This window comes from Schistocerca piceifrons, chromosome 4, assembly GCF_021461385.2.
Source record: "Schistocerca piceifrons isolate TAMUIC-IGC-003096 chromosome 4, iqSchPice1.1, whole genome shotgun sequence".
Lineage (NCBI taxonomy): Eukaryota > Metazoa > Arthropoda > Insecta > Orthoptera > Acrididae > Schistocerca > Schistocerca piceifrons.
The window spans coordinates 498,182,264-498,199,880 of record NC_060141.1 but is presented as its reverse complement, the minus strand read 5'-3'; the positions used below and the strand labels follow the sequence as shown (position 1 = coordinate 498,199,880).

Here is a 17,617-nt window from a genome sequence, read left to right as displayed (position 1 = left end):
CAACATGAGCAGCTCTCTTACATTGTTTGAATTTGATACTGTTATGTACCATCTAGTAATTCTTATGAAGATCAAAACCAATTGATAAATACAGACATGATATCTGAATGGTGCAAAAAGTGGCAATTGTCTATTAACATGGAAAAGTGTGATGTCATCCACAAGATTACAAAAAGAAATCCATTACATTTCAATAATATGATAAATTGCACAAATTTAAAGGCTGGTAATTTGACTAAATACTTAGGAATTACAAGTGGAACAAGTTGGAATGAACAAGCAGACAATGGCATAGGGAAAGCAAACGAAGACTAGGTTTTACTGGCAGAACACTTAGAAGATGCAACAGATCCACTAAAGAACCTACACTATGCCTGTCCATCCCATGCTACAGTACTGCTGTGCTGTATTGGATACTTACCAGATAGGATAGATTGAGGATAGTAAAAAAGTTCAAAGGAGGACAGCTTGGTCTGTATTATCATGAAATACGAAGCAATGTGTCATGGATACGATAAGCGAGTTGGGACAGCAATTAACACAAAGGTGTTTTTTGTTGTGGCGAGATCATTTCATGAAATTTTAATCACTAACTTTCTCCTATAAATGTGAGAATATCTTATTGTCACCAACCTACATAGGGAGAAATGACGAGCACAAAAAAAGTACGTGATCAGAACTCAAAGAAAGATTTTAGTGTTCATTTTTCCTGTACACTGTAGGGGAGTGGAACGGTAGAGAAATAGGCCGAAGGGGTTCAAAGAACCCTATGCCAGGCACTTACATGCGAACTGCAGAGCACTCATGTAGATATTCTACACAAATCTGTACAGTCCTGCCAATGACGTTGCATGTCTGTGGAATCTAGATTTTATTCACAACATGCAGAACTGCTGCTCATTCATCTTAGTGATCTATTTGGTAACATTGATAAAATTCAACGAGTGTCGTTTTTAATACAATAAACATAATTAAATAATCATCACAACAATAACTGAAAGGTAGGCATTTCTCTAACACCCTATTAGCACCAGTTATTTTATAATAAAGTGTAAACAATTTCAGTAAACATCCTTACCACAGAAACTGGCAGTCACTCCTTCCTTATAATGGGTGACCGGGAAGTAAGGACGAATTTGAATTTTCCACAACTGAGCAATGTATCCAAGTGACAAAAAGTTATTACAACAACAGTGAAAGTGCCATGGCAACCATTCGTTAATTGCATGTGACACTGACATAATGCTACTCCAGCTGAATAATCAGTTCGGAAGTCTATCTGGAAGTTTGACACCATGGGTGCTGTTTCAAAAATTAAGAAAACAGGATGACTGCGTTCTGTTTGAACAGAAGGAAACGTAGCTGTCGTGCGTGACAATGTGACCAAAAACCCTTGAAAACTGGTTCACCGATAAGCTCAACGATTGAGTGTATCACTAAGTTCACTGCATGAATTCTTTCGAAAGATCTGAACATGCATGTGTACAAGATTCAAATTACACAAGAGTTGAAGCCTGATGATTGTGTAAAGAGACATCAATTTGCTAAACAGGTCTTGGCTCAACAAGTTGGGCAAGAGGGTCTGTTCATACCCTCGGTGCCACTTGCAGAGGGGGTGCAAAATGGTCTCCAAGCAAACGAGATTTTGTGGAAAATATATTACTACTAGAGTAAATTCTAAGTATTATGTTATTACATTTGTTTCTGAAGGTGGTTTCAATAAAATGTAGTGTTGTACCAAGGGCACCGAGGAGGAGGGTGCAAATAAAGAGTTGTGCCCTGGGTGCCAAGGGGAGGGGGGCCATCAATAAAGTGTCATAGGCACCAGTTACATTCGCTATGCCACTGTTCGCCAGCTGTCTTGTAATTGCAATGGGTCTTTTGCAATCATATAACAACCGATGTTTCCACACGTTTCAAATACGCAAAAGAAGTGTCATTCAGGCTGTATGAACAGCAGTCCAAACAAACTATTTCCAGACAAAATTATGACAGAACTAATTAAAGTAAAAAACAAGATAACTACTAATTTGTAGTCATGGCAGACAAATATGTCTGTCTATAAGTTTACAGTGATAAGTAAAACAATACTTTCATGTACATTAGAATCTCAAAGGGTGCCTGTACTCAGTTTTATTGCACTGTGTATTTACAACTTTTAAAGCATTTCGACTGCCATTAAATTACAGTATAACTTTAGTATATTCTCTCTAAGCCTCTTAACTTTTCACTAAGATGTGAGGATTCTCCAAATCATCTACTACTTCATATTCCCACCATTTGTTGGTTATTTGGGTATCACTTGATAAAATAACTAATTTTCCATGTTTATATCCGACTTGTTCTCTCAACTGCTCTTTTAAAATGTCACTGCACTCCTGTAAATATTCGTTTTAACAATTTGCTGTGTGCTGATTGATACCCACATTACATATGAAATGTGAACTTCTCTCTTTGTATAGTTGGCTTCAGTTTTCAGTTGATATTACATTGAACAACAGAGTTAAAAGCAGACTAATAGGAAGCAATTGTCATAACTGAAATTTTTATTACACAGTGCAAAGAATTTGCTATTGAAGTTGTTGTTATGGACATACTAGTAAAAGGTTATTTGTCTTCTCCCTTCCTATTTTTTAAGAAATTTTGTTTCATTTCAAACACTGTATCCTGACAGTTAGCAGGTGTTACAGTATGATATAGATAGTTAGAAACAGCATTCCAATAAGTCCACATCCAATATATGAAGCACTTATTTGTTACAATAGTTAACAAGCAACATTGAAAATGTACAATGGTGTATAAAATTAAAGCAACAAATGGAATTTTTACAAGGACACATTTATTTTGTCACAAAAGAGTATAAATAGGTGATAGGATAGTAAAAACGATGTAAAGAATACAGAACATAAACAACTGCAACATGCATAACGGTAGAAAAAAATGTTGTCCGTTTTTTCCAACTTAATGGATTTACACACACATTCTGACAACTGTTTAACACTCTCAGTATGGGGTGTGACCACCTCTGGCAGCAATAAAGGCCTGACAATGTCGAAGCATGCTGTGAATTATGTTGTCAGTCTCGTGTTGAGACAATAACACCCAGAGCTGCTCGCAAGTCTTTGAGAGTAGTTGGTGGATGCTGATGTGATGCAACCCGTCTCCCTAATGCATCCCAGACATGCTCTATGGGATTAAAATCTGAAGCGCGAGCAGGCCACAACGTGCATGCAGTATCTTCCTTTTCCAAAGGCAACAACAACAACCCATGCTCTGTACGGTCGAGCATTATCATCAATCAGTGCAAAGTCTGGGCCCCACAGCATCTCGCAACAACTATACATGAGGTTCCAAGATTTTGTCACAATACCTGAGAAGTTAAACCTCGCCTATTCACCCGTATAATTTTACAAAGAGCTGTTCAAGTGCTCAACATAATCCTTGCCCACACTGTTAGGGATCCTCCATGATACTGGTCTTTTTCCACAACATCTGGATCCCAAAATCGTGTTCCACATTCTCTCCAGATATGAATCCACCTAGAGTCACTCTCCAGACCAAATTGGGGGCTCATCTTTGAGAAGAACATTGGCCCACTGTTCTACCATCCACAGGTAGCATGTTGACGATTAGACTCTACAGACGTTCCCTTCTGTGAACACACACACACACACACACACACACACACACACACACACACACAGCAGCTCTCAGCCATTCCGCCAAAGCCTTCTGTACACCATTTGCCTCAATACAACACATTCAATGAATGACAAGAGGTCAGATGCCAGATGTCGTGCAGTACTATGGCTGTACCATCGTGACCTTACAGCCAAATAACAGCCCCCCCCCCCCCCCTCTCTCTCTCTCTCTCTCTCTCTCTCTCTCTCTCTCTCTCTCTCTCTCTCTCTCTCTCTCTCTCTCCACATTAAGCCATCAGGCCACATCAGCTTGTGGCTGTCCTGCTTCCACTCTTTCTATGGTCCTCCACCACAGAGAGTCTGGCAGGTGTCTTCTTTGTGCCACACTGCACCATCTATGACTGTTTACACAGAAATTGTGGGTATGGGACTATCCGACAAACACACTCCATTTGGTAGATGCCATGACATCATCATTGGGGCAGTTGTCCGTTGACCAGAATGCCATCTTCACTGGCAAACACGATCCTATGGACATCTGCTGACAGTTTGTATGATTACAACGTAAATTACATACAGGACAGGAAAATAGCAGCTTGTTGCTTTAATTTTGGACACCAGAATATATCCACAGTCCTTTACCACATAAGAACGAAGAACTGCCAACTCCAGTCACATCAAATGATAGAATGTCATTTGTCAATACCCTAAAATCCTTCGCCCTCAGAGCTAAAACGAGTGATCGATTTCTTCTGTGCTTCATCACCATTGGAAATCCATTGGACAATTCTAGATGGTAGTCACTCTCTCAAAATAAAACCATTGACTTTTTTTTCAACATGGTGTGTAACATTTTCATTAGTATGTTTTTCATGTGCTTTATGAATCAATCATACGTATAGATGGATGTATTACTTTCCACGTTATTAAAATAAAGATTATATGTATGTAATGTGTGTGTGTGCACTACAATTTACTTTCAATCAACTTCTTCTTTATCTGAATTTTGTCCTCAATTCTTCTCTATTATCGGAACACCTATTACCTTGAAGTTTCAGTATTTTGAACTTTTTCACTGGTCCCTCGAGTTTCAAGTTATCTAGAGTCGATTCAAGATCTAAATGTGGTCTTGCACATTTTCACATGCAAAATGTCAAGGTGTACAATAAAATGTAAGGTGGCTTGAGAAAGGCCTTGGCGTTATATTGCCTAGTTACGTAATAATTAATTCCTGTCACTTACATTTTTTTGTCTCCACAGTTAGCTGACTCTGGTGGTATACAAACCTCAACCAAACTTTTCTTGAACACATCTTTACATGTTGCTAACGTAATAGCTTTTATAAGTTATCAACTGAATTACTGTTTTTCCTAAAACTATGAACGGTTTTATAGTTGCCTGAACAGAGAAAAAAGCTCTTGCAGATTCTGAAGGTTTGTTAAGATTCTGTTTGTTACAATCTTAACAATGAGCTGATTTCAGATTAATTTCACCACCAGAAATTTTTAGCTGGCAATCTTCTCATTACAGGTAATTTATATATTACATCTGACACAGCAATGCTTATGAGGAAAGTGGTACATTTGCCTTTATCGATCTTCACTATAGCACACAGATTTGTTGGATCAAACTACTTTTTCAGCTGTTATTCTTGAAAATTTTGACTATCATTTTCTGCAACAGTATGAGAATAATATTTATTGTACAGATAAATAACTGCAACAAGTATATTAATTACAATTTTTTTAAATTGTAACCTAATCATCTTTACAAATACTATGTTGGTGTCAAAGTTTTGTGCCTATACTGTGTATGTGATATGGTTTCCTTCCGTTCACCTCACCCACAGCAATACTCTCTGATTTACTGTTCTATTATGATGGGAAGACAGGAACAGAGCAATGTAACTCACTTGGGCGTGAAAAAAATAGGAAGCGCCAGGAAGCAAAAACAAAATGGCTACAATGACTTTTGCCGAAATCAAATGCAAGGGTGCCAACATTAAGAGTGCAATTGGAATGCCACTTTCAAACAGAGAGTGGGTAGGTGGAAAGAGTTCACCAAAGAACTTATGAGGGAGAAGGCTTTCTGATGGCACAACAGAACAAATGGGAGTCAGCAATATGGGAGATGCAGGGGTGCCACTTTTAGTGTTTAACGAAGTCAGTGGCTTATTTGAAATCAAATAAAGCCGGAAGGGCAGAACAACCCTTCGGAATTTCTAAAATGTTTGGGGGAGGTGGCAATAAAATGAGTATTCAAGTAGATGCGTAGAATCTTTGTGAGTGAAGACATACCATGAGATGTTTGAAAAAATATCATACACAAAATTACAAAGATAGCAAAGGTGGACAAGTGAGAATGCCATCACACAATCAGCATTACAGCTGAAGCATAAATTTGGTGACAAGAATAATGTACAAAAGAATGGAAGAAAGAAAGGAAGGATAATTAAGGTTTTATATCCCACTGACATTGAGGTCATTAGAGATGGAGCATAAGCTCAGGGTTTTCTTATAGAGGTAGGAGAGGAAATCTGATGTGTCCTTTCAAACAGATCACCCTGTTATTTGCCTAGAGCGATTTATGGAAATTAGAGAATGAAAACCTAAATCTGGATGGAGATTTGAACCGTCAGCTTCCCGAATGCGAGTCTAGTGTAATAACCACTGTGCCACCTCACTCACTCAGAAGAGAAGAAACTTGAGGGGCTATTAGACGACTATCATTTTGGTGTTCACAAAGGTAAAGGGGTCATTCCACACCAAGTGGTCTAAAACTGAAAAAAGTTCCCACCATCATGGTCTCCAATTTTCGTCAAATTTTAACTGTAGCTTTAGTCAAGTGTTGAAGTAAGTTTCCCAAGATTTCAGGCCTCTAGCTGCAATAGCTGCTGATCTAGACCCCCTTGTCTGAAGTGTACTTAGTCCGTGTGCATGCAACATAAAAAAAATGTCATATTTGGAGTCTAATAAAATCGAAACTAATTCATAAGAATGGTTAGTAAGATGCGACCCTGTACAGTTTTTTTTGCTGATTCCAACGAAATTATGTATAACATTACTCATGCAAACCCCGGTCAAATAACTCGACTCAAAGTATACTTCAAAATTTGTCGTGACACAACGCGACAAATTTTGACCAATATTAAGACTGCAATGATTTCCTTGCAGTTGAAGATATGGACTTGAACTTTTGGCCAAGCTTCATGCTTGTGCTAGACATAATGCAGCCGGATTTGCAATGATCCAGGCCATATGGTCGCCCTGCAGTATCTCTTCAAATTAGGCAGTGTCAGCACAAACGGTAAAATTTACCAAAGTTTCAAGCCAATTACTAAAAAATAGTTGGCCTGAATCTGCTTGTGAATAGTATCACCTAAAAGAGAAACTCTTGCTCTACAAGACTGACATTTGTTTTTTTTGCAACGCGACCATTAAGTACTCATTAACTCACATCAAAGTTGTTATATTTTGTATGCGCGATGCACTAATTTTTCTTCATTTCTAGGAATTTGAATCTTAATAGTCGCTTAGAATTACTGATATAATTGGATATTTCATTCGTGTTTTATTCAGTGATTGGCCAGTGAGAGATGTCAGAAGTTAATGAAGAAGAAGAATCGTTGGCCCCCTGTTCAATTGGAAAAGATGCTGCTGCATCGAAGTGCCATGTTATCTTCTATGCTAAGAAGACTGGATTCAAAGCGTTTAGTGATTTCACAGAATGTGACCAGAAATTGCTTGTTTCGCGTTCAGAAGCCAAACTTGACGAAAATTCCATCATTTGCTTCCACCATGAAGCCCTCTTCCTACATGAATATCAAGCGATGCAAAAGAAATGTTGCAATCCATTCAAGAAGAGGAATCACAATGTAAAAGCTGGACTTAGACTGCTTGATAATGAAACAGCTGCCAAACTTTGCCTGTTAAAGAAAAAAGAAGTGATTGATATAAAACCTGGTCAGAAGCTTTGCCCTCGCTGCATGTCGGCACTGAACCAAAAGCTAGAAGATTCATCATCACTATCAACCCAATCTGAACAAGATTTCACAACGGATGAAACTGAACCAGCCATCAACAAAAGTTTATCATTTATTGGTGCTTCACCATTGAAAAGAAGACAACTAAGTAAAAGAGATAAGCAAAGCTATGCAAAAAGAAAGATCTTGGATGCACAAAGTTTAATTGGGAATCAAATTGCTGCTGCTGTAGGAATCAATTACGATGAACAGCCAAGTTCAAGTAAAAGTCGCCCATGCAATAATTGTGCAGATCTTGATAATCTTATAGAAGAGTTGAAAGAAAAATGTAAAGTGTCAAATCGTAGGACAAAAGTTCAAATATTGACCTTGGTTCCAAGAAGCTGGACAATTAAAGATACGACAACAGCATTTAATGTATCAGAAAGAATGGTAAAGCAAGCGAGAAAACTGAAGAATGAGCAAGGTGTTCTAGCTTTTCCAGCAAATCGGCAAGGAAGGAAGCTTTCAGATGAAGTTGTCCAGAAAGTACATGACTTTTTTCAAGATGACGAATTCAGCAGACTTTGTCCAGGGAAGAAAGACTGTGTGCCTGTGAGAATTTCAGGAACAAAGGTGTACAAGCAAAAGCGGTTGTTGCTTTGCAATTTGAAGGAAATGTACGTGTCTTATCAGAAGCAAAATGGACCAGAAATTGGCTTCTCAAAGTTTTGCGAGCTTAGACCAAAATGGTGTGTTACAGTTGGCTCTGCTGGAATGCACTCAGTTTGTGTCTGTACAATACACCAAAATGTCAAGCTTATGCTCACTGGTGCATCAATCAATGAAGACTACAAGGAAATTCTTAGCAAAGCTGTTTGCAGCTTGGAAAACAAGGATTGTATGCTTCATCGTTGTGAAAACTGCCCTGGTCCAGAAGGTGTAGAAGCAGTTATTGCAACATATTTTGAAGATAATGACCCTGAAGAACTGATTGAGTACAAACAATGGATTCATACCGACAGGGATACTTTAGAAACAAAGCAGCTTTCAACAGAAGAGTATGTTGAAGATATTGCAGCAAAAATTTGGAACCTGTCTTGTCATCACTACATTGCCAAGCATCAAAGCCAGCACCTGAAAGCTCTCAAAACTGATTTGAAAGAAGGCGAATTCATAATACTAATGGATTTTGCTGAAAACTATTCATTTATTGTTCAAGATGCAGTGCAAGGCTTTCACTGGGAAAACAGTCAAGCAACAGTTCATCCATTTGTAGTCTACTACTGTGAAAACGAAGAGGTGCAATGTGTGAATCTTTGTGTTATTAGTGACTGCCTTCGACACGATACGATTACTGTCCATGTTTACATTGGAAAAGTAATCAATTACCTGAAGATGCAATTTTCCAAAATAAGCCACATCCACTACTTCAGTGATGGTTCAGCTGCACAATATAAGAATTTCAAGAATTTTCTCAACTTATGCTATCACAAAGAAGATTTTGAAATAACAGCAGAATGGAATTTCTTTGGAACAAGCCATGGAAAGTCGCCTTGTGATGGCATTGGAGGCACAACAAAACGGTTGGCAGCAAGAGCAAGTTTGCAACGTCCATATGAAAACCAGATTCTAACACCCAAAGATCTTTTCAACTTCTGCAATGATAATATCAATGGAATCAAATTCTTTTTCATCAGCAAAGAGGAAGTTGAAGAAGAAAAAGCTTCTCAAGAAGAAAGATTCCTGCAAGGGCACACTCTAGCTGGCACAAGAGAAAACCACCATTTTTTGCCCATTGATATGACGACAATTAAGGTCAGTAGAGTTTCTAATGATGCGACATCTTTTTTGGCCAAAATTAGTGCTGCTGAAGTAGTAGTTCAAGTCATGGATCTTCAGCCTGGGCAGTATGTTGCTTGCATTTATGAAAAGAAATGGTGGATTGGAAACATCGTTGAAATCTCAGTCGAACAGAAAGATGCTTTCATAAGCTTTATGCATCCTCATGGTCCTGCAAGTTCCTTTTATTGGCCCTTAAGACGTGATACTTGCTGGATTCCAGAACAACTTATCATTGGTGTTATTCCAGCTCCATCAGTGACATCATCTGGTCGGCAATACAGTTTTCCTGAAAGCATTCTCTTGCAAATCAACGATGCTTCCAGAATGATGAAGTAACTGAGGAAGACAGGCTTGGGAACCTGCATAAAGAAACCCACAATCAGGCTTGGGATCCTGTGGTAAAGACACCCTGTAATCAGGCTTGGGAACCTGCAGTAAAGATACCCACCCGTGGCTGTTACTGCATGGCTATCGGGCGTGGCCCCTATGGCGATGGGGATGCTGGTTTTATTGTGATAACCAGTAATGGCTCAGCCATCATGGACCAACGCAGGGCACTGCGCACACAAAATATAAGATACTTTGACCTGAGTAAATAAGCACTTAATGGAAGCGTTGCAAAAGAAAAATATATCCATCTTGTAGAGCAAGAGTTTCTCTTTCAGATGATACTATTCACAATTAAATCCAGGCTGACTATTTTGTAGTAATGGGCTTTGAACTTTGGTAAATAAAGCCATTTGCGCTGACACTGCCAAATTTGAAGAGATTTTGCAAGGCGACTATAAAGCCTGGGTAGTTGGAAATCCAGCTGTATTATGTCCAGCACAAAGATAAGACTTGGTAAAAAGTTCAAGTCCATATCTTTATCTGCAAGGAAATTATTGCAGTCTGAATATTGGTCAAAATTTGTCGCATTAAGTCACGACAGAATTAGGGGTACACTTTGAGTCGACTTGTTTGACCGGATTTTGCATCAGTAATCTTATAATTAATTTCGTTTGAATCAGCACAAAAAACTGTACAGGGTCTCATCTTACTAACCATTCTTATGAATTGGTTTCAATTTTATGAGACCCCAAAAATGGCATTTTGTCTGATGTCGCGCGCATGCGAACTTACTACCCTTCAGACAAGGGGGTGTAGATCAGCAAGTATTGCAGCTAGAGGCTTGAAATCTTGAGAAACTTAATTTAGCACTTGACTAGTGCTACAGATAAAATTTGAAGAAAATTGGAGACATGATGGTGGGGAGGTTTAGACCACTTGGCATGGAATGACCCAAAGGCACTAGTGTGGTAGTTCTGAAATTGTGCTTGATAATGATAATGGAAACAAGACTTATTAAAAATGAAGAGACCTTCATAGGAATGTCAATCTAAAAAAAAAATATGCACAAGAATCAAGAGGAAACAAGAAAAATGGAAGACCAAGGAGGAAGTGCTTGGATTAAAAGGGGTGTAAGGCAAGAATGTAGTCTTTTGCAAAAGAAAAAAAGGAAAGGATCTCCTATTTTTGGGGACAGAGAGAAACTCTTAATACACCTGTTGGCAACACTTAAGTGAGTGGTTTGCCTCTGTTACCAAACAAGCGTATGCCCACACTTCACTCAGATGCTTAGTCTAGACTTTGTAGCCAATCAAAATGGAGCTCCCACTGAAAGCTACCACCAAGTGCAAAGTTCGCGCAATTATTTGATTTCTTAACACACAAAGCATAAAACAAATGAAATTTACTGCACACTGACAGAGGCATATGAACAGGCATGCACAGATGTCAAAAACAGATAGTTTCCAGCTGGTGCTGCTGCAAGTCATAATGCAGCCAAGAGCAGTCATCGAGACAGTCATGAAGGTTGAGAACTCTCGAAAGTGCAGCTCACGACCAGAGATGAGGAATGTTGAGCAACGGCAAAGTATTCCTTAACACAACATTCACCCACACATCACCCATCAAACCCTAGATCTACTGTAAACATCATCGGCCACCATACAGTCTGGGCTTTGCACTGAGCTACTACTACACGCTCCCAAAGTGTAAGGAACATTTGCCTGGGTAGCAGTTCTGCTCTGAAGCCAAGATGAAAGAAAGGGTTTAACAATTCCTGAAGGCCCTGGTGGCATAAGGTTCAAGAGTGGGATTAAAAACTGGGATGAAAGGATATCAATGATAGGATTTGTTGATAATATTGCCATCCTTACTGAAGGTGAAGAAAAAAATGCAGAATCTGGTGGATGGAATGAACAGTCTAATGAGTACAGAATTTGGACAGAGAAAAACCAAAGAAAGATTGAAGTAATGAGAAGCAGCAGTTTGAGACATCAATATTTCTTCTTGTTGACTGTGTTACACTCTATGCAGTTTGAAAAGATCCTATGGCACTGTGTTACACTCTACATAGTTTGAAAAGATCCTATGTTCTGGAGAAGACATCTCTGCAACCTCAAAAAATTTAATTTTTTCCCCTTTCTTTTAGAGCAGAAAATGATATTTCTTTTTTCCAACTGATGCACTTATGTCCACAAATGAAGTACAGTAGAACACACCTACAATACAGCACAGCCATGTGTCTATTACAATCACACTGCCTATATAATCTCAGAAAGCCTTGGTGGGTCTTCTTTGTCTACAAAGAAATAGTAAATTAATGTTGTGAGTAAGTTGAGCAGCAGAGGAAGAAGATGCATCATCCTGGGAATTGGGGATAAGATGCCAGGCAGGTATATTGCAGCCAGTAGCCACTTTTACTTTGTACTCAATGTTGAAACAATCTCATTATGCACTTCTACAACAGTTGTTATAACAATACTAGAAACTAAAGATTGAAGGACCCTACATCAGCAATGTTCTGTAAGGTTTCAATTTGCTGTGTCTGCTAATAGCGGCAAAGCCACTGCCATACCATGGAAATGGTATGTTAACTGTGAACGGCCTGACAACGAAACAGACCCAAGTTACGTAGTGCCTGCTGAAGTCACAGTGTTTCCCACTGCACTCAGCAATGCTAAATTTACTATTAAGAACATATCAGCCAATTACAAAATGCATGAAAATTATGTAGTGAGTAAGTCGTATTATCTCTGATTCCAGGAGGCAGCGTGTGTCCCCCACCCCCATCAGATGCCTATGCACTTTCGTATCATATAGTCATAGTGAACAAACTGATGCTCGAGCAATAACAGATTGAACACTGTTTAAAATCTTCATTCCTTACTATTTATATCATCTTTATTGACAGGATTTAAAAACTGGATTTTCTATCTGTAACATCCTTTTGGAATGACAGCTACTACAAATTGTTAATTCAAGCTACGTCCACTCTACCCAGTAACACAATGAAGCACTCATCTTAAACAGTTCCAAAAATATCTTGATTTATTTGGTAGGATACAAAAATACAGGATAAAGAACTTTTGGATTCACTTACAGGATGAAATATGAACAAATAACATGTTAGTCTTCACAAAATGAACAACACTTTTAATCACCTACTTAGCTATGCTGATGAAGCCACATGAGGCTGTGGCATGGAGTGGAGTCCACCCTTCATTGTCACCTCTGTTAACATCGGCACCATGCTCTACTAGGAACTCCACCATATCGAGATTGTCATCTATGCAAGCCTGCAACAGAAATATCATTTCTTTCCTCTGGGAAAACTTCTCATGGCCATATCAAAGCAAGCATATGATTTCTCTTGGTATCTTAGAGTAATTCCACAGCTCTTTACTTAACAACAAACATTTCATAACCGTATGTGCATCGTATATGGCACCAACGATTTAAAACTAAATACTGTGATTTCAGTATTCTGTAATATTCTCCAAATCCGACCTCTTTTGACCAATTGTTACCAACTTTAAACATCATAATGGTATTTTTGCAGTGGGCTGTCTAATAATAGTTTTGAAATTAATTAATGAAAGGTGCAGTCAATGTCTTCAATTATCATGTCCTCAATGGTAGATGATGTCACTGCAGCAACAGTAATTATTTTGAGTAAAACAAACAGGCAGCCACTAGCACCATACTTCAACCTTGAAGCTGTAATGAAATCCAGGCCTTCGCTGCTTACAGGCATTGATAAATATCAATGGGGACAGTTGAAAAATGTGTGCCCACACCGGGACTCGAACCCGGGACCTCCTGCTTGCAAGGCAGATGCTCTATCTGACTGAGCCACCGAGGACACACAGGATAGTGCGAATGCCTGGACTTCTCTCTGGCACGCTCCTCGTGAGACCCACACTTTCCAACTTTCTGTCCACACGCTCCCTTTGTAGTGCCCTTGCCCACTATACTCATTACTCGCAGCAGTTTTTGTAATTTCATTCTTCAAGAGCTGCACGATCACCAATGGTATCTGTTCTTTCTGGATTGTCCGAAAGAATAGATACTATCTACATATAGATAAAGCTTACCGGCCAATGAGAGTGCGGATGCACTCACATTGCCCAAACTCTTACGGAAATCAGTAGATTGATAGCTGTTAGTAATGAGTATGGTGGACAGGGGCACTACGAATATAGTGTGTGGACAGAAAGTTGGAAAGTGTGAATCTCACAGGGAGTGTGCCAGAGAAGTCCCTGCAGTCGCACTACTGTCTGTGTCCTCGGTGGCTCAGTCGGGTAGAGCATCTGCCATGTAAGCACGAGGTTCCAGGTTCGAGTCCCAGTATTTATCAACGCATGTAAGCAGTTAAAGGTCTGGATTTCATTATAATTTCATTCTTCGAGAGCTGCAAGATCACTAATGATATCTGTACAGATACCAGCTTCATATACTTCAACATATCTTTAATACAATCAGCACAGTGGAATAATGTACTGAACTGAACTTATTGCCCACTATATGGTAAATAACCACGTCCTAAGCAGTGTAATAACAAAAGCAATCACCCACAGTGATTTACTAGTAATACCTGGAAAATGCCGAGAAAAAATGAAAGTTCCCATTATAATTAAAAAGAATTAAGGAAGAACAAATGGAAAAAATGTCAGCATGTGTACCTGTAAGCAGAGCTATGTTTAATGCATATGTAATTTATAGGGAGATCTTAAACTTTCTTCCACACTTGTCTGGAATTACATGTTTCTATGTTAAGCCAATATGCAAACTTAAGCTTTTATCAAAGCAGATTATTAGCGTGATGAAATTTGAATAAAAAGACAAACCAAATTCTTCAAATTTTCAGTTCCTCAGTAGTCATTAATCTACATGAGAAGACTGCGTCAAAATTTTGCAATTTCCCAACTACAGAACCCTTCATATAGCTAATATATGAATACAGGTCTTACAAATGGAAAACAGTTGACTGACAAGGCTCTATGCACTGCCAAATCATTTCCATTCCCTGTTGAATGTGATGCAAAATTAGACTTTCTTGACTAACATATTTTTTGAGTATCACTAAGCCCCATACAACTGAAAAAAGTGTACCCATCACTCTAGTTTGTAAAGGTAATGAAAATTATGGGTTTTGAATGCTACAACCTACGAAACTTTATCTTACACAATTCTGGCAAATGTTCTAAGCTCATCTAAGGCACCTACAATGCTGAAAAAAAAAATCTCTCAACATCAGCCCACATTTGAAAAATATCTTTAGTATAGCAAACTGTTCACTTAGTCTAACTACTATAGCGCAGGCAAAGAGATATATTCAGTAGGTGTAGATTTCTGGGGAGGGGGGGCAGCTAATGACTTATTCTGTCAACTGCTGAACACATGCTTACAGTGATTTCCGAGTATTATTCATGTAAAAATTGTGTCCATTAGAAATTACAGTACCATTAAATGAGTCTACAGAATAAAGTGACAACTACAATAATTTACTGGTCAAATGAAGTAAATTATGTTTGTAAGTACAATTTGATCAAAACAGCATTGCAACCAACAGTTTATTGAGTCTAACACTGAGCTAAAGTCATCTTCTATATTTGCTTTTCTTTGCCATGTTTGATCTGCTTGCTGTAGTGTGTGCTCCATAGTAATAGAAGAATGTGAACACGTTAGTATTGGCAAAATGAATAAATATTAGCAATGTTGCTTCCCTACGCTCAAAGTTGCCACTCAAACTGTAACTGTTGTTCAATCTAGACAAAACTCAAAATTCCTAAAAACAGCAAATGTTAGTTTCACCTAAAATATAGATAAGCATTAATGAGACAAAAAGGCTTAAGTTTCATATCTGACAACTACAAGCTGGAAAGAAAATTATACATTCTAATTAAAAGAAAGATTAACTTCAAATCAAAACAAGATATTTTAAATTCCGTTAACCTAGAGAAAAAATAAAACCCATACCTATCCAATGTAGTGTTAAATATGTGTCCTTTGTTTATTTTCCAATTTACCAGTAGATGACTGTGCAGATATTGATATAGAATTATTGTATTGTGAGAAAGTAGTTGGCTTTAGGTTTGCCACTAAGTCATGCTTGGCATAAAATAATTTCCATTTCCAAGATAATTAATATAACCAGTTCCACAACTTAGCTCACTTTCTTAAACCTTTGTAAATTACTTTCAAAACCATCTCATACACAAAGAACCTTCAAGTGTAGGTACATACATACAGATACATACACTAATCTTTGTTCCATGGATCATGAATACGACATTTCGTAATGATGTGGAACGTGTCACTTTAACATAAGTTTTCTTTACACAATGTAATTAATTTTTTTTTTCCAGGTTCTACTTCATATCTAAGAATTCATCTATTGAGTAGAAGGAGTTGTCATTGAGAAATTCTTTTAATTTGCTTTTAAATGTTGGTTGGTTATCTATCAGACTTTTAATACTATTTGGCAAATGACCAAAGAATTTTGTGGCAGCACAATTCACCCCTTTCTGTGCCAAAGTGAGATTTAATCCAGAATAGTGAATATCATCCGTTCTTCTAGTGTTGTAGCTATGCACTTTGCTGTTTTTTTTAATTGGGATGGGTTATTAATGTCAAGTTTCATAAGTGAATATATGTATTGCAAAGGTACTGTGAATATCCCGAGTTCCTTAAACAAATGTCTGCAAGGTGATCTTGGGTGGGCTCCAGCTATTATTCTGATTACACGCTTTTGTGCAATGAATACTTTCTCTCTTAATGACGAATTGCCCCAAAATATGGCGCCATATGAAAGCAGTGAATGAAAATAGGCATAGTAGGCTAATTTACTGATATGTTTATCACCAAAATTTGCAATAACCCTAATAGCATAAGTAGCTGAACCTAACCGTTTCAGCAGATCATCGGTGGTTTCTTCTAATTCAATTTCTCATCAATGCACACACCCAGAAATTCTGAGTATTCTACCTTAGCAACAGACTTCTGTTCAGTCTATATTTATCAATGGTGTTATGCCATTTACTGTACAGAATTGTATAAACTGTGTTTTCTCAAAATTTAGCAAGAGTCCATTTGCAAAGAACCACTTAATAATTTTCTGAAAGACATTATTTGCAATTTCCTCAGCTGATTCTTGCTTCTTGGGTGTAATTACTATACTTGTATCATCAGCAAAAAGAACTAACTTTGAGTCTTCATGAATATAGAATGGCAAGTCATTAATATATATTAAGAACAATAAGGGACCCAAGACTTAGCACTCTGGGACCACAATACTTAAGCTTAGATATAGAATTTCATGCTTCACACAGTCAAAAGCCCTTGAGAGATCACAAAATATCCCAATGGGTGATGTTCGGTTATTCATTGCATTTAATATCTGATCAGTGAAATCATATATAGCATTTTCTGTTGAAAATCCTTTCTGAAAACCAAATTGACATTTTGTTAGTACTTCATTTTTACAAATATGTGATGCTACTCTTGAATACATTACTTTTTCAAGAATTTTGGATAAAGCTGCCAGAAGTGAGATTGGGCAGTAGTTGTTAGCATCAGATCTATCCCCTTTTTTATGCAATGGTTTGACAATAGCATATTTCAGTCTATCTGGAAAAATTCCCTGTTTCAGTGAGCTACTACATATGTGGCTGACAATCCTACTTATTTGTTGGGAACAAGCTTTTAGTACTCTGTTGGAAATGTCATCAATTCCATGTGGGCTTATTAAATAGCAGTTCCTTTTCTGTGGATGATGTACTATACAATTTGATGTGGGCTACAAGACAACACATACTTTGAATATTAAATACAATAACAAAAT

At 37.9% G+C, this 17,617-nt stretch overlaps 1 protein-coding gene and 1 non-coding gene across 2 annotated transcripts in view; both read right to left on the bottom strand.

Annotated features, from left to right (window-relative positions):
- The window catches only part of LOC124796246 (protein phosphatase 1 regulatory subunit 12A-like), a 371,361-nt gene that overhangs the window by 278,884 nt on the left and 74,860 nt on the right, over positions 1-17,617 (bottom strand). Inside the window, 1 exon segment of the mRNA XM_047260342.1 lies at positions 12,940-13,070. Coding sequence (XP_047116298.1) covers positions 12,940-13,070 — 131 coding nt within the window.
- Trnaa-ugc lies at positions 13,563-13,637 on the bottom strand. Its single transcript has one exon. It is a non-coding gene; the product is annotated as a tRNA-Ala (tRNA).